The sequence below is a fragment of the Nansenia antarctica genome, assembly GCF_963989245.1.
Source record: "Nansenia antarctica genome assembly, chromosome: 14".
Lineage (NCBI taxonomy): Eukaryota > Metazoa > Chordata > Actinopteri > Argentiniformes > Microstomatidae > Nansenia > Nansenia antarctica.
The window spans coordinates 30,803,978-30,825,680 of NC_137684.1; the positions used below are offsets into that span (position 1 = coordinate 30,803,978).

The following is a 21,703-nucleotide window of genomic DNA, read 5'->3' on the forward strand; positions in this document are numbered from 1 at the left end:
CGCTGGTCTTAAAAAGCCTTAGGCTGGCTGGCAATCTACAAGGCCTACAAAAGTTCTACAATTTCAGTTATTCGGTCTAAAAATGAGGTGCTAGGTCTTAAGAGTGAGATCCTGCAGCCCTCCCTCAGCCCTCCACCCCTCCCTCCCTCCCTCCCTCAGCCCTCCACCCCTCCCTCAGCCCTCTCCCCCTCCCTCCCTCCCTCCCTCCCTCAGCCCTCCACCCCTCCCCCGCCTCCGTCACCCCTCCACCCCTCCCTCCCTCCCTCAGCCCTCCAGCCCTCCCCCGCCTCCGTCACCCCTCCTGCAGGTCTTGAGTGCGCGGCCGGTAGTTTGGGAGAGCACACAGCAATCAGACCTAAGCAAACAAACCCAGTGACCACCGCTGAGGTTGTGACGGTCACACACTGAGGCCGGCCGGCCAGGCTAGAGCCAACGCACCCAGAGACCCAGACCAGAGCCAACGCTCCCAGAGCCCAAAGCCCCAGGCCAGAGCCCAGAGCCCAGAGCACAGAGCCAACACACTCAGATTCCCAGACCAGAGCCCAGAGCACAGAGCCCCAGACCAGAGCCAACACACCCAGAGACCCAGACCGGAGCCCAGAGCCCAGAGCCCAGAGCCCAGAGCCAACACACCCAGAGCCCCAGACCAGAGCCAACACACCCAGAGAGACCCAGACCAGAGCCAACACACCCAGACCAGAGTCCCAGAGCACAGAGCCCAGACCAGAGCCAACGCACCCAGAGCCCAGAGCCTACAGGGTTTTATGTCCTTATATGGTCTTGATAAACAGCACAGCGACAAATGAGAAGACTGCATCTGGAGGGACAGAGAGGAGAGAGAGAGAGAGAGAGGGAGGGAGGGAGGGAGAGAGGGATGAGGAGATGAGGGAATGTACTGGATGGTGTGTTGGGAGGTTTTGCGGGGGTATATGTTTAGAAGGGGACACGGGAGGAGGGGGGAGGGAGGAGGGAGGGGGGTGTAAGGGTTTAGGAGAAGGGGAGAGGGGGAGGGAGGAGGAGGAGAGGGGGAGGTAGGACACAGGGAGGAAGGACACAGGGAGGAGGAGGACGAGAAGGAGGAGGAGGGAGAGGAGAGGAGAGGAGAGGAGAGGAGAGAGGAGAGGAGAGGAGAGGAGAGGAGGAGGAGGAGAGGGGAGGAGAGGAGGAGGAGGAGGAGAGAGGAGGAGAGAGGAGGAGGAGGAGAGGGGAGGAGAGGAGGAGGAGGAGGAGGAGGAGGAGAGAGGAGGAGAGAGGAGGAGGAGAGGAGGAGGAGAGGAGAGGAGGAGGAGGAGGAGGAGGAGTTCCTCCCGGGGCCTCTAGGGGTCAGTAGGAGGTCAGGAATGTTCCCATGAAACTCAACACCCAGTGGTGACTTTCCCACACACACACACACATACACACACACTACATACACACATACACACACACACACTACACACACACACACACACACACACACACACACACTACACACACACACACACACACACACAGACACACACTTTATTTGCGTTCACATTTTACAATAAAATTCTTGAACACAAACATTAGTAGCTGCATCAGCATAGGACACTCAGTTGCTCACACACACACACACACACACACACACACACACACACACACACACACACACACACGCAGTGGTTACTTTCCCACCAATAACTAAAGCTCCATCTGAGGCCTGCTGTAATTATGTTGTTTCATAAGAAAACACACACACACACACACACACACACACATACACACACACACACACACAGTGATGCTCGGCTGCTATATTTGGATTTTAGCACACTGAGAGCGCTGATGTGTTTGTGTGTGTGTGTGTGTGTGTGTGTGTGTGTGTGTGTGTGTGTGTGTGTGTGTGTGTGTGTGTGTGTGTGTGTGTGTGTGTGTGTGTGTGGGAGGGTTGGTGTAGCTCTGCAGAGAGGAATGCTGCATGAGGGCCACTGATCCACAGCCATGAAACAAACATTTGCAAAAACCAAACCTGGTCACTGTCCTGAACCATACCTGAACCCTACCTGATCACTGTCCTGTAACTACTAGACGGGCGTGGTCAGGACAGCAGTGGTCAATTGAATAATTCAATTTTGCCATTTAGCAGACGCTTTTAATCCAAAGCGATTTACAATTACGAATTACAGGGACATTCCCCCTGGAGTAACTGAGGGCTAAGTGCCTTACTCAAGGGCACACTAGTAGTGGTGTGGCTTCAGGCGGGATTTGAACTCACAACCTTCCGATCACAAGTCCAACTCACTATCCACTATGTCTGTCAGAAGGGCCACATTCCCTCCGCTCAGGTTTCACTCAATTGACGGGAAACATTTCTGAGGTTTTCCTCGTCTGTTTTTTCTCTCACTGGCACGAGCACAACACACACACACACACACACACACACACACACACACACACACACACACACTTGTATGGACGTATTTTGAGTGGCGGCTTGATATAGTATCCTTCTCTGGAAAATAAAACAGTATATGAGGGAGGTTGTGGAAGTTAAAGAATGTGTTTGTGAGCGTCAGACACACTCACTGTTTCAGCTGAACAGGGTCAACCTTGAAACAACAGCTCTGTGGAAGTATGCTGTCTAACAGAGAACAGCTGAAGCAGGAAGTGATATGTCTGTCACCTAGTCACACCAAGTGTGAGATATCAACCAGCACCCTATCACACACACACACACACACACACACACACACACACACACACACACACGGTAGATGAGATGAGCTACTATATGGTTTGTGTGGATGAGCTTGAGGATAAAGTTCTAGTGATCTGTTCTACAGGGTTCCCGCGCTGGTCTTAAAAAGCCTTGAAGTCTAAAATCCAGCAAACCAAATCCTAAGGCCTAAAAAGGTCACATATTTCAGTTATTCAGTCTAAAAATGAGGTGCTAGGTCTTAGAAACGAGATCCTGCAAGGAAATCCACGCAGAAATGAATCAAGCTGGAACCCAAAAAATGCCGTTTGTCTGTATGGCAGTGAAATCCCTAATTTCATCACCTCGAGGATGACAAAAAGCTATCATACGGTGTCTCGAATAGGTCTAAAATGATATTCAAAGAGGTCTAAAAAAGGTCTAAAAAGGTCTTATATTCGACTTTTTGAAACTTGTAGGAACCCTGGTTCTAGAGCTGTGTTGTGTCTCTGTGTTGCAGGTGGAGCAGTCCAAGGTGCTGGTGAAGGAGGGGGGTGTCCAGCTCACGCTCACCATCGTCGACACGCCAGGGTTTGGAGATGCGGTGGACAACAGTAACTGGTAGGTATCTGGAGCGTGCCAGGATGAGTGACGGGTCCACCCCTAGGCTTTATGTTGTGAGAAAGTGTAGGTATGTTTTTTAAAGTTATTTTTTTCTGAGTGGGGCAGTCCCACTCATATTTTTCATTTTATTAGACAGCTACAGCGAAGACAGACAGGAAAGTAAGGAGAAGAAGGGAGAGAGAGGGTATGTCAGCAGGGCATTGGCCGGATACGAACCCATGCCGACATGGGCATATGTGTGCACTGTAGACCACGGTGCTAGACCACTGGACCACCCCAGGCCACGAAAGTGTAGGTATGTTTGACAGTGAATTCATGGTTCAGAGAAAAGCCCTTCTGAAGAAAAAGGAACCGTTTCTCTTGACATGTTTCTGATCTCTCTCTCTCTCTCTCTCTCTCTCTCTCTCTCTCTCTCTCTCTCTCTCTCTCTCTCTCTCTCTCTCTCTCTCTCTCTCTCTCTCTCTCTCCTCCTCATCCCTCTCTCCTGCAGCTGGCAGCCTGTCATTAACTACATTGACACTAAGTGTGAGGACTTCCTGAACGCCGAGTCCAGGGTCAACAGGAGACTGATGCCAGACAACAGGGTTCACTGCTGCCTCTACTTCATCGCCCCCTCTGGCCACGGGTAGGTACTGACAGGACTTGGGGGAAACCGGCACCTTGAATAGAATATTTACAGACGAATGGCTGATGAATACGGATATTCACTATGAACACCAGTACTGTACATTAAAATGAGCACCAGCACCTTTTACTACTTGAGACTGGACCCCTCCTCACCTACCTCCTCGCTTCAAATAAGGAAGAAAGTAAAATCGCCCCCCACCCCACCCCAAGCTCTTACATTTACATTTATGAATGAATGATGAATGAATGGTCTTTATTGTCATTGCTATAGTACAGGTACCAAACAACGAAATTTAGGAGGGGTGGCTCCCCTGGTGCTAGGAAAGAAAAAAAAAAACTAAAAAAACAAGAAGGGAAAGGAGCTGGTTTACATAAATAAAGGCTATGTACACTATCCACTATACTATACTGTACAGATAGACGACTAGGGTTGTCATATTGCACATAGTGTTATTGCACATTCATTTAAAGTGTCGCAGTTTGCAGGCTTTAAATGTACACATTTGTGCCTCAGCACTACACCTGATTTTTTCAATCCAGCAGCTGCCATCAATCCGTCCAGACTGTCCAGGGCCCAGAACCTAGGTCTTTGCTGTGTTCAGGGCCTGGATGGCCCTGGGGTAGAAGCTGTGCTTCAGTCTGTTTGTCCTGTCCTGTCCTGTTTGTTTACATGTTTGGCATTTAGCAGACGCCTTATTCCAAAGCGACTTACAATCAATACATTTGACTAAGAAAAGTGAATCATCAATCCACCAGTCGTAGCAGGAAGAGTAATCCAGCTCAGGCCCGGGGCCACTGGCAGTCTCAGTGATAGAAGGATTTTTTAATTTATTTTTTACATACTGTATATAGACACTGGAGAAACAGTACAGGGGGGGGCAGTAGAAGTCTTGGGGGACACAGTAAAGGGGAAAAGCGGGTGTCTCAGCTCTCGTGTAAAGGGAGGATACTACCATTATAACTGTGTATCTGCCCAAGCCCTTTAGATCTACAAGCTGTGGCAGGAAGTGGCCAATGTCTCCCTGAGACTTCTGCATACTGACTCACAGCCGGTGCCCCGGAAACCCTGGATTCTACTCTCTCTCTCTCTCTCTCTCTCTCTGTCTCTCTCTGTCTCTCTCTCTCTCTCTCTCTCTGTCTCTGTCCTCTCTCTCTCTCTCTCTGTCTCTCTCTCCCTCTCTCTCTCTCTCTCTCTCTCTCTCTCTCTCTGTCTCTCTCTCTCTCTGTCTCTCTCTCTCTCTCTCTCTCTCTCTGTCTCTCTCTCCCTCTCTCTCTCTCTCTCTCTGTCTCTCTCTCTCTCTCTCTGTGTCTCTCTCTCTCTCTGTCTCTCTCTCTCTCTCTCTCTCTCTGTCTCACTCTCTCTCTCTCTCTCTCTCTCTGTCTCTCTCCCTCTCTCCCTCTCTCTCTCTGTCTCTCTCTCTCTGTCTCTCTGATTATGCGAGGCTAGCTAGTAGCTACCCACGAGGAGCTGTCGTTTATTACATAAGGCGTAGATTTTAGCGCAGCGTCTATTTCTGTGTCTTTCTGATTGTGTGTCTCTTTCTCTTTTGTCTCTGTGGGCCTACTGCCTCTGTGTGAGAGGACACGCACTGGGTCAGCGTGTGTAGGCGTGTTGTGTGTCTGCGTCTATGTGTGTGTGTGTGTGTGTGTGTGTGCGCGCGTGCGCACGTTTGTGTGTGCATATTCACATGCGTGCATGCGTGTGTGGGTGCATAGAGTCTGTGTGTGTGTGTGTGGGTGCATAGTGTCTGTGTGTGTGTGGGTGCATAGTGTCTCTCTGTGTGTGTGTGTGTGTGTGTGTGTGTGTGTGTGCGGGCGTGAGAGAGATGTAGGCTGGCAGGCAGTGTTGTGACCTACAAGGTTACATAACATCACTAGACTGAGCTGAGCGCTCTGTGGAGGGTGTGATAGGACGGCTCTCACCATCGCTGAGCCAGCCAATCAGCAGGCAGCTTCAGCTCAGAGAGGCTGAGGAGCCCCGGGCACACACACACACACACACACACACACACACAACCCTTCAGATGCTTTACTCTCAGCCTAGAACATTCCCTCATCGAGGCCCGAATTATAATGTATCATTTATACGAATAATTCATAATAATTATGTAGTGGGTTTTTCTCTGAACCGACCCCCCCTAAAAAAACACACACAACAAATTCTTACAACCCAATCTTTTGAAGCACTACTCTGTGTTAGAACGGTTGCTGTAATTAGAATAATCAGGAGAAATCGTGTAATTGCTTGTTAAACATTTGGAAGGACAACTGGTTATTAGGACAGTCTGTAGAATCTGATACGATGATGAGATATCCTGAGATTCTTGGAGAGAATGTTCATTGTTTACAGGGTTCCCACGCTGGTCTTAAAAAGCCTTAAAGGCTAAAATCCAGCATTCAAATGTATAAGGCCTAAAAAGGTCCCAAATTTCAGTTATTCGGTCTAAAAATGAGGTGCTAGGTCTTAAAAATTTGATCCTGCAAGGAAATCAGTCCGACCACATCTATTTACACGGAAATGAATCACACTGGAACCCAAAAAAATGCCAATTCGCTTCCTTTTTTGTCTGTATGGCAGTGAAATCCCTAATTTCATCACCTCGAGGATGACAAAAAGCTATCATATGGTGTCGCGAATAGGTCTAAAATTATATCCAAAGAGGTCCATAAAAGGTCTAAAAAGGTCTTGAATTTGACTTGTTGAAACTTGTAGGAACCCTGTGTGTAGAATCTGATAGGATGATGATATACTGTATCCTGAGATTCTTGGAGAGAAGGTTCTACATTATGTAGATGTGTTGGTACTCGATGGCTGATGGTCGCGTCCGTCCGTACCTCCGACCCCTGCTCACGTCTTCTCATGCCCGCCTGCCCCCCCGACCCCCCCCCCCCCCCCTGACTCAGGACACAGCTCAACTCACTAGCTCAGGCCACGGAGAAGAAGTCCTCCATTGTTCCCTCTCCCTCCCCGAGCCTGGAGAGACAGAATGACAGACTGACAGACTGACAGACTGACAGAGTTAACAAAGGGAATTCCTTATCGACCCACCATGACATGATGCAGTGTTTACCCATGAACATGATTATATACAGTAAGACAAGTGAAGTGTTTCTCAGATTTTTTTTGTATTTGATTTATTCCACCATGGTGTTGTTGTGGCTCGGGAGCCCTCTGGTGGTGACATTGTGAACTGCAGTCAGTGTGAACATTGTAGGGTAACAGAGACTTTGTGAGGCTTTACCGCAGGAGAGATGTGTTTCTGACGGTGTCACTGACCGAGTGTGTCACTGACCGAGTGTGTCACTGACCGAGTGTGTCACTGACCGAGTGTGTCACTGACCGAGTGTGTCACTGACCGAGTGTGTCACTGACCGAGTGTGTCACTGACCGAGTGTGTCGAATCACTTTGAATCTAAACTGTGTTGTTGTGACGTATGTCTTCATTCCTAGCCATTTGACACAGATATGTATAGACAAACATTTGACACTTTGCTTCCATTGAATCAGGCACATTGAATCAAGCATATTCTGTATACAGTAGAGCAAAGTATTTGAAATTATTTGAAACCAGGATGCATGTTGCTTTCAATGGTTGTGGAAACGTCACAGCTCGCTGCTCATGTCTCATCCACACCACAGAGTGTTAGAGGTGAGAGGAGTTAGAACACCACAGAGGGTGTGTGTGTGTGTGTGTGTGTGTGTGTGTGTGTGTGTGTGTGTGAGAGGAGTTAGCAGAGATGCTGATCTTCTCAGCTGTGGTCGACCACCTCCTCTGCCCTCCTCGATGCGTATTCGTCCTAACACTTTGAAATGGTTTCCACATTTCCATCGCAGCGTCGTTGAGGTTAACCGCAGCTAAAGAGAGCGTTTAGTTTCCATCCAGCAGAGTTTTTTATTGACGGTGTTTCGTCAAAGAGGGGGGTGGGGGGGAGGCGGTGTGTCTGAAAAAAAGTAATTCTTCCTTCTTCTAGCATTGTAACTGCCAATGGCCCCTGGTTTTGTCATAGATTACCCTTTTCTTATTATGACTGATGGATAGACGATTCACTTACTCAGACAAGTGGACTTGTTGGAAGCTTTGGATAAAGGCGGCGTCTGCTAAATTCCCAAAACAAAAATGTTAATGGACACAGATGTACTACTGGACATCATCACCACCATCATGTCTCTCTCTCTGTGTGGCTCTCCCCTGCAGCCTGAAGCCTCTGGACATTGAGTTCATGAAGCGTCTCCATGACAAGGTCAACGTCATCCCCCTCATCGCCAAGGCCGATACCCTGACCCCCGAGGAGTGCCAGCTCTTCAAGAAACAGGTGTGTGTGTGTGTGTGTGTGTGAGAGTGTGTGAGAGAGTGTGAGAGTGTGAGAGTGTGAGAGTGTGTGAGAGAGTGTGAGAGAGTGTGAGAGTGTGAGAGTGTGTGAGAGTGTGTGAGAGTGTGTGAGAGGTGTGTGAGAGAGAGAGAGTGTGTGTGTGTGTGAGAGAGAGAGAGAGAGAGAGAGAGAGAGAGAGAGGCGGTCTCACGTCCCTTGTTGCCTCACCTCTCCTCAGATCATGAAGGAGATCCAGGAACACAAAATCAAGATCTACGAGTTCCCCGACGGAGAGGACGACGAGGACAGCAAACTCATCCGCAAGATCAAGGTAGACAAGATCAAGGTAGACAAGATCAAGGTAGACAAGATCAAGGTAGCGCGGCAGACGACAACAAAACAATAACACAATACAACTCTGACCTCACCTCAATACATCAAACCAGGGTTCCCGCGCTGGTCTTAAAAAGCCTTAAAGTCTAAAATCCAGCAGTCCAATGTGTAAGGCCTAAAAAGGTCCCAAATTCCAGTTATTTGGTCTAAAAATGAGGTGCTAGGTCTTAAAAATGAGATTAGCTTGTCCTGTAAGGAAATCAGTCTGACCACATCTATTTACGCAGAAATTAATCAAGCTGGAACCAATATTTATTTTTATTAATTATCCTTCAGACTTTTTTGTCTGTATGGCAGTGAAATCCCTAATTTCATCACCTCGAGGATGACAAAAAGCTATCATACGGTGTCGCGAATAGGTCAAAAACTCTATTCAAAGAGGTCTAAAAAAGGTCTAAAAAGGTCTTAAATTCGACTTGTTGAAACTTGTAGGAACCCTGTATCTAGCAGGTCAGAGGTCACAGAGGTCAGAGGTCACAGAGGTGTTCAGGCTGACTAACCGTCTGCTCCCCTGCGGCAGGAGAAGATGCCCCTGGCGGTGGTCGGCAGCAACGTGGTGATCGAGGTCAACGGGAAGAAGGTGCGGGGCCGCCAGTACCCCTGGGGCGTGGCAGAAGGTAGGCGGGGGGGAGGGGGAGGGGGGGGCAGGGGCATGGGAGGGGGAGGCAGGGGGGAGGGGGAGGAAGGTGCGAGGCCGCCAGTACCCCTGGGGCGTGGCAGAAGGTAGGCAGGGGGGGGTAGGGGGGCGATGAGGGGGAGGGGGAGGCAGGGGCGTGGGTTATGGGGGTTGTGTTGTTGTTGTTGTTGTTGTTGTAGAATGTCAAGTTATTAAAGTTGAAATTAAAGTGGAAGGCATCCAGGTACTTGTGTAGGGGCCACTGTGCATGCTCTCTCCAAGGGCCCTCCCCCTCAACCCCCCACCCCCTCCTCCACACACACACACACACACACACACACACACACTATCACCCCAGATAGTGTGTCTGGCAGGGATTCTGGAAAAGGGGGACAGGGTGCAATCTGGGTATTGTAGTTCCCTTTGGCAGCCTATGACATCAGAAAGCGAGAGAGAGATTCTGTCTGTTTCTTTGTCCCTTAAAAAAAAACTAAAAAAAACTACCTTTTCAATTGTTGTTTTTTATCAGTCTTTCACTTTTTCATTCTTTCTTTTTCTCCTTTTTTTCTTTCTGTCTATTCTTTTCCATGACTGACAGAGGGCGTTTTTGGTAAACAAATCATCTCTCACTCTCCTCCTCCCCTCCTCTCCTCCTTCAGGCCTCCCCCCCTCCCCCTCTCCACCTTTCTGTTGCTGTCATCTAGCAGACCTGGCTCGAACACACACACTCACCCTGAACACTTTATTAGGAACACCTGTCCACCTGTCTCATTCATTCAGTTGGTGTAATAGTGTGGTGGAGAATGTTTTCTTGGCACACTTTGAGTCCCGTTAACTTAATACCAATCCATCATCACTTGAATGCCACAGCCTATTTGAGTGTTGTTGCTGACCATGTGCATCCCTTCATGGCCACAATGTACCCATCTTCTAATGGCTACGTCCAGCATGATAATGCACCATGTCACAAAGCAAAAGTCGTCTCACACTGGTTTCGTGAACATGACAATGAGTTCAGTGTTCTTCAGTGGCCTTCCCAGTCACCGGATCTGAATCCAACCGAACACCTTTGGGATGTGGTAGAATGGGAGATTCACAGCTTGAAAGTGCACCTGAAAAGTCTGCGGGAATTGCGTGACGCGATCATGTCATCATGGACCAGAATATCAAAGGAATGTTTCCAACATCTTGTGGAGTCGATGACGCGAAGATCTGAGCTTGTTCTGAGAGCAAAGGGAGACCCTACTACCCAGTATTAGTACATTAGTGTTCCTAATAAAGTGTTCAGTGAGTGTACGTCGTGTTCTCTCAAATGAACGGCGCTTGATTTAGTTTGCTTAGCACAGTGGAACCAATGGAATAGTCCCAAAGCTGTAACCCCCCATCCAAACCAAGCAAACCTCATAGACCTTGTCAATGTATTTCAGCCAGATGGTCATTAGATGGACTATCTATCTATGTGGTGCTCTAGTCTAAAGCCCAATTTATACTTCTGCGTCGAATTTACGCGTGGCTACGCCGTAGCCTACGCAAGGGCTCTCCCAATTTATAGTTCTGCGTTGGTCGGTCTGCGTCGCCCTGCGGAAGAAGGAAGTCTCTACCAAGCGGACCAATCACAGTTCTTACGGTCTGCGTAGGTGTGCCACGTAGTTACTTTTTTGGAGAGGTGCGCGAAAAGGTACGGCGTAGATTTTACGCAGAAGTATAAATTGGGCTTAAGTCATGCTGTTCAAACCCCTAACCCTGAGGATCCTCCTAGAATAGTGCCACATCACACCCTAACTCAGACTCTCCTCAACCATGGTCCTGATTAGTCCTGGTGATTAGTCCTGGTTTGTCGTCATCACTCATTGGATAACAGCGGCTCATTGGATAACAGACTAATGAAAAGGTTCTGGATCGTTCTAGAAACATACTCATATTATTATATATAGGCTTGCCAGGGTTCCCACGGGTCCTTGAAAATTTCCCTCAAGGAAATTGAGTCTTGAAAGTCCTTGAAAGGTGCTTGAATCTGATGTTTCAGAAGGTGTGGGAACCCTGACATGCACTCTCTGATTCCCCCTCCTCCTCTCCTCCTCCTCCTCGCCCGTTCCTCCTTCGCCTTCTCCTTGAAGTGTGCACTAGTTCAACCCACGAGGGGCGATCGAGTGAATAAGTGCACACTTCACAGTGAAGGTTTCCGGAAATAGAACGGGGGTGGGTAGCTCTTTGCTGCCCCTCTCCTTCCTCCTCAAGGGGGTGGGGGGGGTCAACCACAACCACAACACACACCTCCGATATCTGACATCATCATGTTCACACTGAGGCTTTTATTCACCATCCATTCAACGACGCTAACCTCCTGGTTCTAAGACAGACCGTTTCCATCGCTCAGGTTCATACTTAGACGCCTCATCCCTGCAGGTTAACATCACAGCCTAGTAGGTGTTAGTCGCTGCTGGCTGGAGCCACTCTGGCGTAAAACTCCTGATGGGCGACTGACCGACCGCCTGACAGACTGACAGCCTCCTCCTGTGACGTCCGCGCTAACGTAGTCCTAACGTCAGATCGTGACGTTAGAATTATAAGGTTCTATCTCCATTTTTGGTCAGAATTGAGTTTTTTTTACATAATCTGATCCATTAGGTGTTTATTAATGCCTGTGTGGTGTTATTTTTAAAATGTTGAATTTTTGAGTTAGTAATTAATCAAATACAAAGGTTCCATCTCACAAAAACATAATGGAATGTAAAAACGTTGACGCTCAATATCTCTGAACTGCCCTAAACGGAGATAGAACCTTATCATTCTAAACGGAGATAGAACCTTATCATTCTAAACGGAGATAGAACCTTATCATTCTAAACGGAGATAGAACCTTCTCATTCTAAGCTCATGGTATCTCTTTAACCGACGATCCCAGGAGCCGTCCAGAGTCCAGACCCAGCATCAGGAGTTTTCTGCCACGGGGTTAGACACCGTGTCGAAGACGTTAATCCCATTAGAGCTCCAACCCTGCTTTGACGTGTCCGTACGACCCCGTGACCCCTCCCCCCCCCCTCCCCACCCCTCCCCTTCCTGTCTCATCACCCATTGAGGCGCCCCCCCCCCCCCCCCCCCAGCTAGTCACCACCTTCACCTCATGTAACCCCCCCCCCCCCCCCCCCTCCTACCTTAGTTAGGGTGGAGGCTACAGGTCACATGATGATGTTATGGGGTTGACCAGGGCGGGACCTGGGGTGTAATCCTCACTTCCTCTCTCCTCCGTCAGAAGTCACTCAGGACAGGTAGGTGGGGGCGGGGGGGGGGGGGGGGCCTCTTGCATGCACCTCATCACAAGTGGGTAAGGTGTACGGAGGTACGTAGGTTACGTCCATCCCCTCAGGGTGACCTTTTTGATTTGATTTGATTTGATTTGATTGACAGCTGTCAGTTGTGAAGCGTGTCAGATTAAAAGCTCTGGTGGAGGTGGAGGTGGAGGTGGAGGAGGGGTTCTGCAGGAAGGAGGAGTCATCGTGTTTTAGGTTCTGACCCACATCCTCAGTAGAGGCGGTAGATCCGGTGTCTCACTGCGGGCCTTTTCCAGAATCCCATGTGTTTGTCTAACCGTGTCTGTGTGTGCCGGAGCAGAGAAGTGACTAGCTGGCAGCTAGCTCTAACAACCTGGAACTGATTTGCTTTGAGCAGTGGTCTTGTCTGTCTGTCTGTCTGTCTGTCTGTCTCACCTGTGCAAGTGTCTGTCTGTGTATTGTCATTGAACTGTGTGGTGGACTATTCTGTGTATACTGCTACTAGTTCACTACTAGTGTGTGTCTCCTTAACGGCAGTGGCCCGTTGACCTGCGTGTGCGTGCGTGCATGTGCGTGCGTGTGCGTGTGTAGCAGCATCATGACCATGTCTGTGTTACTACGCTGCTCTGCTGGGTTAGTTAGAGACTGTATGAGTAGTGGTGGTCCTTCTGTCATGTCTGTCTCTGTTTGGCTGCTTCACGTTCTCACTAGCTAGCTAACACGCTAACCTGCTGGGATCTTTGCAGTTACTCTAAGCGATCACAGACTTGTGTTGTCAGTTCCCTCCCAGAGTTCAGGCTGTTATCCCTTAGATCCCCCAGAGACTTAGTTTACCCAGAGCCATATTAGGATGTTAGGTGTTTGCACGCTATCCCCTGAGGGACTCTGACGTGTTATGTCTTACTTCCTGTTTCAGTGGAGAACGGCGAACACTGTGACTTCACCGTGCTACGGAACATGCTCATCAGGTGAGGGGCGGAGAGGACGTATCAGCGGTCAAACTTTATCTGTATAGATACATCATATATAAATACAACATTCTGATGCAGAGAAGCGGTTCCATACACTTAACACCACAAACGTGTCATACTGGAGTGATAAGAACTATGATTGATATTACTGTTCATCGACAGGAAGGCTTCATCTATTCGGTTGTTAAGTCGTGACGTGTTTCCGGGTCCAACGTTGGCTGAGGTGCTCTCGCGCCCAAAGTGCTTAACAGATAAAACACTAGTAAAAGAGAAAACAACAGATAAAATACACTTAAAACAAGGTGCAATACAAATACAGGTGCAGAAATAAAAGTGCAAAAAGTGCAGTGTCGCTAATGTTTTAGCTAATGTACAGAGACATTTGTGACAGTGACGCTCATCTCTCCTCCTCATCTTCCTCCTCATCTCTCCTCCTCTTCTTCCTCCTCCTCTGCCTCCTCCTCTTCCTCCTCCAGGACTCACATGCAGGACCTGAAGGACGTGACCAACAACGTCCACTATGAGAACTACCGCAGCAGGAAGCTGGCGGCCGTCACCTGCTGCAACGGAGTCGACAACAGCAAGTCCAAGGGACAGCTGACCAAGTAGGAGACACACACACACACACACACACACACACACACACACACACAGGGACAACTGACCAAGTAGGAGACACACACACACACACACACACACAGGGACAACTGACCAAGTAGGAGAGGACACACACACAATTAATCAAGCTGGAACCAAAGTTTTTTTATTCAAAGAGGTCTAAAGAAGGTCTTAAATTTGACTTGTTGAAACTTGTAGGAACCCTGTATTAGTGATGCATGCTGATGCTGTGTGTGACCTTTGAAGTTTGCCCTCCAGGAGCCCACTGGCCCAGATGGAGGAGGAACGCAGGGAGCACGTGATGAAGATGAAGAAGATGGAGACGGAGATGGAGCAGGTGTTTGAGATGAAGGTCAAAGAGAAGAAACAGAAACTGAAGGACTCTGAGGCTGAGGTACGTAGGGTGTGTGTGTGCGTGTGCATGTGTGCGTGTGTGTGTGTGTGTGTGTGCGTGTGTGTGTGTGTGTGTGTGTGTGTGTGTCTCTGTCTGTGTGTGTGTGTGTGTGTGTGTGTGTGCGAGTGCGTTGTTCATGTCTCCCCCCCCTCCCCCCCAGCTGGAGAGACGTCACGAGCAGATGAAGAAGAACCTGGAGGCTCAGTACAAGGAGCTGGAGGAGAAGAGACGCCATTTTGAGGGCGAGAGGAACAACTGGGACGCCCAGCAGCGCATCCTGGAGCAGCAGAAGCTCGACGCCTCCAAGTGAGTATCTGACACGTTCATATCTGACACGTTCATATCTGACACGCTCATATCTGACACGTTCATATCTGACACGTTCATATCTGACATGTTCATATCTGACACGTTCATATCTGACACGTTCATATCTGACATGTTCATATCTGACACGTTCATATCTGACACGTTCATATCTGACACGTTCATATCTGACACGTTCATATCTGATACGTTCATATCTGACACGTTCATATCTGACACGTTCATATCTGACACATTCATATCTGACACGTTCATATCTGACACGTTCATATCTGATACGTTCATATCTGACACGTTCATATCTGACACGTTCATATCTGACACGTTCATATCTGACATATCTGACACGTTCATATCTGATACGTTCATATCTGACACGTTCATATCTGATACGTTCATATCTGATACGTTCATATCTGACACGTTCATATCTGATACGTTCATATCTGACACGTTCATATCTGATACGTTCATATCTGACACGTTCATATCTGATACGTTCATATCTGATACGTTCATATCTGACACGTTCATATCTGACACGTTCATATCTGACACGTTCATATCTGATACGTTCATATCTGACACGTTCATATCTGACACATTCATATCTGACACGTTCATATCTGACACGTTCATATCTGATACGTTCATATCTGACACGTTCATATTTGATACGTTCATATTTGATACGTTCATATCTGATACGTTCATATCTGATACGTTCATATTTGATACGTTCATATTTGATACGTTCGTATCTGATACGTTCATATCTGACACGTCCATATCTGACACGTTCATATTTGATACGTTCATATCTGATACGTCCATATCTGACACGTCCATATCTGACACGTCCATATCTGATACGTTCATATCTGACACGTTCATTTCTGACACGTTCATATCTGACACGTTCATATCTGACACGTTCATTCCATTTGTTGGTCAATGTTTTACTGGTTTATTCGCCCACCTACAAACCCAAAAAAGTAACATGGATATTTTTATGAATGTATTATTAAGTATAGGCTTTGTGCCTGTTTTCATGGTGTAATAGACCTATCGCTAAGCCACGCCCCCTTTGAAAACTCTTAGAACTGTATAAATACTGTATATCTGACCCAGTTCTGTTCATGACTCCCAACGTGATGCAACCTGACGTTATTCTCTCTCTCCTTTCTCTCTCGCTCTCTTTCTACAGGACGATGGAAAAGAACAAAAAGAAAGGAAAAATCTTCTAAGGAATTCAACCTCTTGCTGCAATTAAAAACACCACAAACTCATTTTTACATTTTGATGCTCACATGATCTATGACCCTCAAACCCACATGCACACACATACAGTACACACACACACTCGCTATACACACATAGACTGTACTTTACACTTTACATTCCATACAAACATTCCACATGTATGTTCCACTTACATGCTGTACTGTACATTGCACATAAAATAGTACATACATAATATGTACATGCATAGATAGATACACACACATCATCACCACCTATACAGGCATCACTTACATACATACCCCTATTGAACATACATTACTAATGCACACACCTACACACACACCCCTCTTCAGGGGTTTTGCCAAAACTGTTCCATGTACTGTGGGAATGCATGTGTTTGTCTGTGAGAGTAAATGCCTATACTCGACAAGGAGGAAAAGGTCGTCCCTCTGATCTACATGTTCGAACACATGGCAGGCACCATGCATAACCCTTCTTACACTCCTAGACGCTAAACTACGTATGTCCTCTTGACGCTGCCCTGCCAGCCGCTCCTATAGCCTGTTTCTACCTAAGAAGGCAGCTCCAGTGTTGGACCACTCAAGAGCACACTCCACTGAGACATGTGGAACACATAGTAACCATCACACACACACACACACACACACACACACACACACACGGCACTTTGGGCGGCTGTTTGTCGTTGTAAAATGTGCTATATAAATAAACGTTACTAAACATTACTTACACACACACACACACACACACACACACACACACACGTTCTCTGAACACCTGGGACATGTGCATGCTAAACACACACCTGAGTGTGTGTGTGTGTGTGTGTGTGTGGGGAGGGGGGGGGGGGTGAGTATGTAGGTGAATGAAAGGTGTGAGTCAGGTTGGAGTGTACGGGGAAACAGGAAAGGGATGATGAGGAGATGAAAGCCAAGTTAGGATGAAAGAAAGCTTTCTAGAAGGTTCTAGCCAAGGGATGGCCACGGTGCTTGCGTGCGTGCGTGCATGTGTGTGTGTGTGTGTCCAACAGTAAACCGTGTGGTTGAGGTCATAAATATTGCCTGATAATGATAATGCAATCAGAACCATGACTCCTAACTAGTTTTACTAATAGAAGAAAACTAACTTTGTCAGTGTCATTGCAACATTTGTCTGCATACGAAATCTGATAATTGTGTCCCTATTTGAATGGATGATGTTATGCAAATCGCATGGGTGTCTAGAAACAATGATAACAGTGATTTATGGCGATGTTTTATATTGTGAAGTGATGGATCTTGTGGAAGCCCTAACCCTAAGGCCCCAACCCCCCCAACCCCCCAGCCCCCCCCAGCCCCCTCTCCTTATACCTTTCCTGGTAGAGAGACCATGCAGAGCAGGGTTGGGATCGAATCCCATCTCAATTCAGTCGATTCAGGAAGTATATTGAATTTAAATATGACAACATTGAAAAGTAAGTCAATGAACGCCCTATTTGCAAAACATTGAATTGTGATTTCAGTGTACTTCCATAATTGACTGACTTGACATTCGAGAGACCCCAACCCTGGAGCAGGGCTCGGTTCACATGGAACTGTCCTGAACTCGAGCCACACTGTGGGATGACCCCTGACCCCTGACCCCTGACCCCCAACCTCCCTCTCCGAGGACTGTCATGTTTTATTTTCATATATGATAACGATGTACGTATGGTTGAAGAACTAAGATCCCTTAAAACCCAATAGGATCGTTGCGTGAGTCATACTATAGATGCATCCATTATTTTAGTAGTCTTGATTTTACGAATTTAGAGGCTTAAATGATAAATGATGCACTAAAAACAAAATGCAAAAGGGACATAACCTGCACAGACACATAAACTTACACACACACACGTGCGCACACACACACACACACATGCACACACACGCACACACACACACACACACACACACACACACACACACACTAACATCTAACCATGTACTTCCTTTCTGGTCCAGATACGTACTGTCAATAGTTATTGATTACCTACTCTTCCTCTGAGGATTCACTATCCACACACACACACACACACACACACACACACACACACCATTACTATGCCAAGGGTATGCTTTCTCAGGACCGGTCTCTTGTTGCAGGTCTGATATGGTCTAACAAGTCTTAAAGTCTCAGCAGTTCTAACATGCGGGACAAACCTTTCCTACGTTGTTCTTCTTTAACCACTCCCCTCTATCCAGGACCCCTGTTCACGGTAGATATGAGAGTAGGAGGGTTTTTTATTGTTTTTATTTTATTTTATATGTACACTTATTTGCAGCTTTATTCTGTTCTTCATTTTATTATCATCTGTTCTCGCTATCTAACTGTATATTATTATTAATATTAAAGATCAGAAGGTTATGCTTAAGCCAAACGTGTGTTTTTTACTTATTTAAGTTTGCAATCATCATCACGTTGATCATTTAAATACAAGTATACTGTACACACACACATTCATACCTGCTTTCAAAACCCTTTTTAAAAAAAAATATTGAACACTCCTTCTGTTTGTTTTGTTTAATTGGCATATAATGATATAATGACAAAGACATGAATATATAACCGTAATTACAGTTGAAAATCATTTGAAAACAGTTTTCAGAAGAAAAAGTGAATCAAGAATTTGAGGTTATCAGTTTCTCTCTGAGTCCAAAAGTTTAAAGTGCAAATAAAATAAAATAAAATAAAATAAAATAAACCAAAAGTGAAGAATCATCATCCAGAGAGATCTACTGCACATGACGACTCTCCAGCTCTGATTGGACACTGGAGCGGCCCTCGCTGAGGTTAGGAGGGTTGCTATGGTGATGATGAGGGTAGTGTGGTTGCTATGGTGATGATGAGTCTGAGGCGGTGGACAAACTGCTGGTTGGGGCAGCCGCTACGGCCTTCTTGAGTTTGTTGATGGTTTTCGACACCCATGGGTCACTTGCCTTGAAGCAGATGGCTCTGCCTGTGACAGTTTTGACTCTATAGGAGAGAAATAATAGTATATGGTCAATGGAAGCAATTTACCATGAGAGAAAGGGGGTAGTGGAAACCCCCGCCCTCGAATATAAAAAATAAATACACAGTTGTAACATTAAATTAATGTATTTACAATCATTAATCGTTTCAGAATACACATATCCTTCTGCCACAGAATAATAGTCCCATAAACCAGATCAACCATTGCATTGTAGGTCAGCACAGGTGTTCTTAATCAGACTGATTGGGAGAAGCATTGATACTGGAAATGCGGTCTGAACTGTGGGTTGTTGGGGTATTTACCACTGTTGCTAGCCAATCAGAATCCAGTATCCAAACATGCTGTTGTAGAATACTATTCATAGTCCTTGTTCATCTGCTGCAAGTCAGTGAGTGAATTAAATTCACTAATTCACTCTTAGGATAATGCTTGTCGGTCTATATTCTTCTTCATGTTCTCTACTGTTAAAATAAACATCCTATGACTGGTGGATAGATGATAGATGATTCACTTACTTAGTCAAATGTATTTGTTGTAAGTCACTTTGGATATAAAGGCGTCTGCTAAATGGCAAACATGTTACCTGGAACTTAAAACGTTTTATTTTAAACACTCACATGAAGGCAGGTAACTGGCAGCCTGTATACGTCTTCTGGATGGAGACTATCTTGTTCAGGGGCACCTTGCCCCTGGAGAAGCTGAAACAGCAGTTGTTAGGGGTGGAGTCCAGTCCAAACGCTGTGGGGGAGAGGAGATTGATGGATCACTGAGCAAGGAAGTCCTTGGAGCTGACTAGACTAAACTCAGACTAAACTGGGAGGCGATTAACCTAATAAAACATGTTATAATAATGATAATCTTCTCAAAATCATTCAAAGATGAACCTATCCAAGACACAGAGGGCAGTAAACAAATATAAACCAATGTGCACATTCTCTGTGGTCACATAAGTTGGTTACATATTGTTTTGTTAACCCACATTTTTGCTATATGTTTTTGTGATGATTTCTTGTATAAGTTTCGTGTGGACCCCAGGAAGAGTAGCTGATGCTTTGCGTAAGCTAATGGGAATCCTAATCAAATCAAAAACCACATGAAAACCTGCCAATAATACAGCATATTACTATCACCATTATCACAGTTATAGTATGAAAGACACACATAATAATAATAATAATAATAATAATATCTTAGATTTATATAGCGCCTTTCTCAAACCCAAGGACGCTTAACAGATTTCATAGACAGACAGAACAGAAAAACAAAACAAAGAAACAAAGACAGCGAGAGTGACAAACTAGACTAGAGGCCAAAGGCCTTAGAGAACATACACACAAACTTAATGAATGAACTTACAGAAAGCATCGGAGTGGTACACTGTCAGCAGCATTAACCCCAGAGCACAGCAGATAGTCTTCATGGTGGTTGGAGATGTGAAGGTCTGTGTACGTCTGGTAGTTGATGGTTGATGTCTTGGCTCCTCTGAGTCTTTACGGTCGCAGCGCCCCATATAAATACTGTCCCTCCTGGAACCTCTGTGAGGTATTTTCAATATTTTGGAAGAATTGATACCATTGTATTCAAGGGTATTCACCGTATTTCCCCACGCCCTCATAATTTGCCGACCGCAACCCAATCAGCTTGTTTGTCTACTTCGTTGCCTTCCCTTAGTGTCACTTCCTTTATGTCACAGGAACACAGACGTGACGATGCTGCTAAGATAAGACTGCAGCATCACCACACTGCCTACGACTTCTCTGTCTGCAGCAACCCTCAACCCTCTATGAACCCTCTATCAGCAGAGAGGCCACAGGGGTGCCATTACAGATAGTGGGTGAAGTTGGACTGACTTATATATAGACTGACTTATATAGCGCCTTTATCCAAAGCGCTTTACAACGGCCTCTCATTCACCCATTCACACACACATTCACACACCAATGGCGGCCAAGCTGCCATGCAAGGCGCCGGCCCGCTCACTGGGAGCAATTTGGGGTTCAGTGTCTTGCCCAAGGACACTTCGACATGTGGCCAGCTGGGGCTCGAACCGCCGGTCTGCCAACCTTGCGATCATTAGACGGCAGCTCTACCTCCTGCGCCACAGCCACCCAAGTTGTAGGGGTACATTCAGGAGAAGACCTGGGTTGAGGGTTCGAACCCTAGCCGTCACACTGGCGGCCTGAGATGGGTGTTCCCAGGGAGGGAGAGGTTAAAGGGGAGAGGTCAAAGGGGAGAGGTCAAAGGGGAGAGGTCAAAGGGCAGTGATCTAGCGGATGTGATGTGGAATATTGATCTGATGATGAGGTAGATCTGTCTATCTGCATAAAATGAGAATGCAGCCTCACCAAATCTCTTCTTTTGTACATGAGGTACACAGAGACAACCAGCGTCAGGAGACCTGAGAGCTCTATTGGGCTGATATGCTAGCAGAAGACCTGAGAGCTCTATTGGGCTGGTATGCTAGCAGAAGACCTGCGAGCTCTATTGGGCTGATATGCTAGCAGAAGACCTGAGAGCTCTATTGGGCTGATATGCTAGCAAAAGGTCTTTCAGATATTCTGGTGCTGTGTCAGTGAGAGCTTTATAAACAAGCAGAAGGATCTTGAAATCTACTCTGAACTTAACAGGAAGCCAGT

The 21,703-nt window shown here is 46.7% G+C and overlaps 1 protein-coding gene across 2 annotated transcripts in view; it reads left to right on the forward strand.

The window, feature by feature from the left end:
• The window catches only part of LOC308170546 (septin-7-like), a gene marked incomplete at its 5' end in the record, with an annotated part of 33,289 nt that extends 16,959 nt beyond the window's left edge, over positions 1 to 16,330 (forward strand). For both annotated transcript variants that reach the window (XM_080545341.1, XM_080545342.1), the window contains 10 exons: positions 3,177 to 3,277; positions 3,771 to 3,905; positions 8,104 to 8,221; positions 8,457 to 8,549; positions 9,132 to 9,228; positions 13,416 to 13,467; positions 13,947 to 14,075; positions 14,347 to 14,482; positions 14,643 to 14,788; positions 16,017 to 16,330. In XM_080545341.1, the coding sequence (XP_080401467.1) occupies positions 3,177 to 3,277; positions 3,771 to 3,905; positions 8,104 to 8,221; positions 8,457 to 8,549; positions 9,132 to 9,228; positions 13,416 to 13,467; positions 13,947 to 14,075; positions 14,347 to 14,482; positions 14,643 to 14,788; positions 16,017 to 16,056 (1,047 nt within the window). In that variant the 3' untranslated portion in view covers positions 16,057 to 16,330. The remainder of the gene's footprint in view (positions 1 to 3,176; positions 3,278 to 3,770; positions 3,906 to 8,103; positions 8,222 to 8,456; positions 8,550 to 9,131; positions 9,229 to 13,415; positions 13,468 to 13,946; positions 14,076 to 14,346; positions 14,483 to 14,642; positions 14,789 to 16,016) is intronic.
• Between the last annotated feature and the right edge of the window lie 5,373 nt (positions 16,331 to 21,703).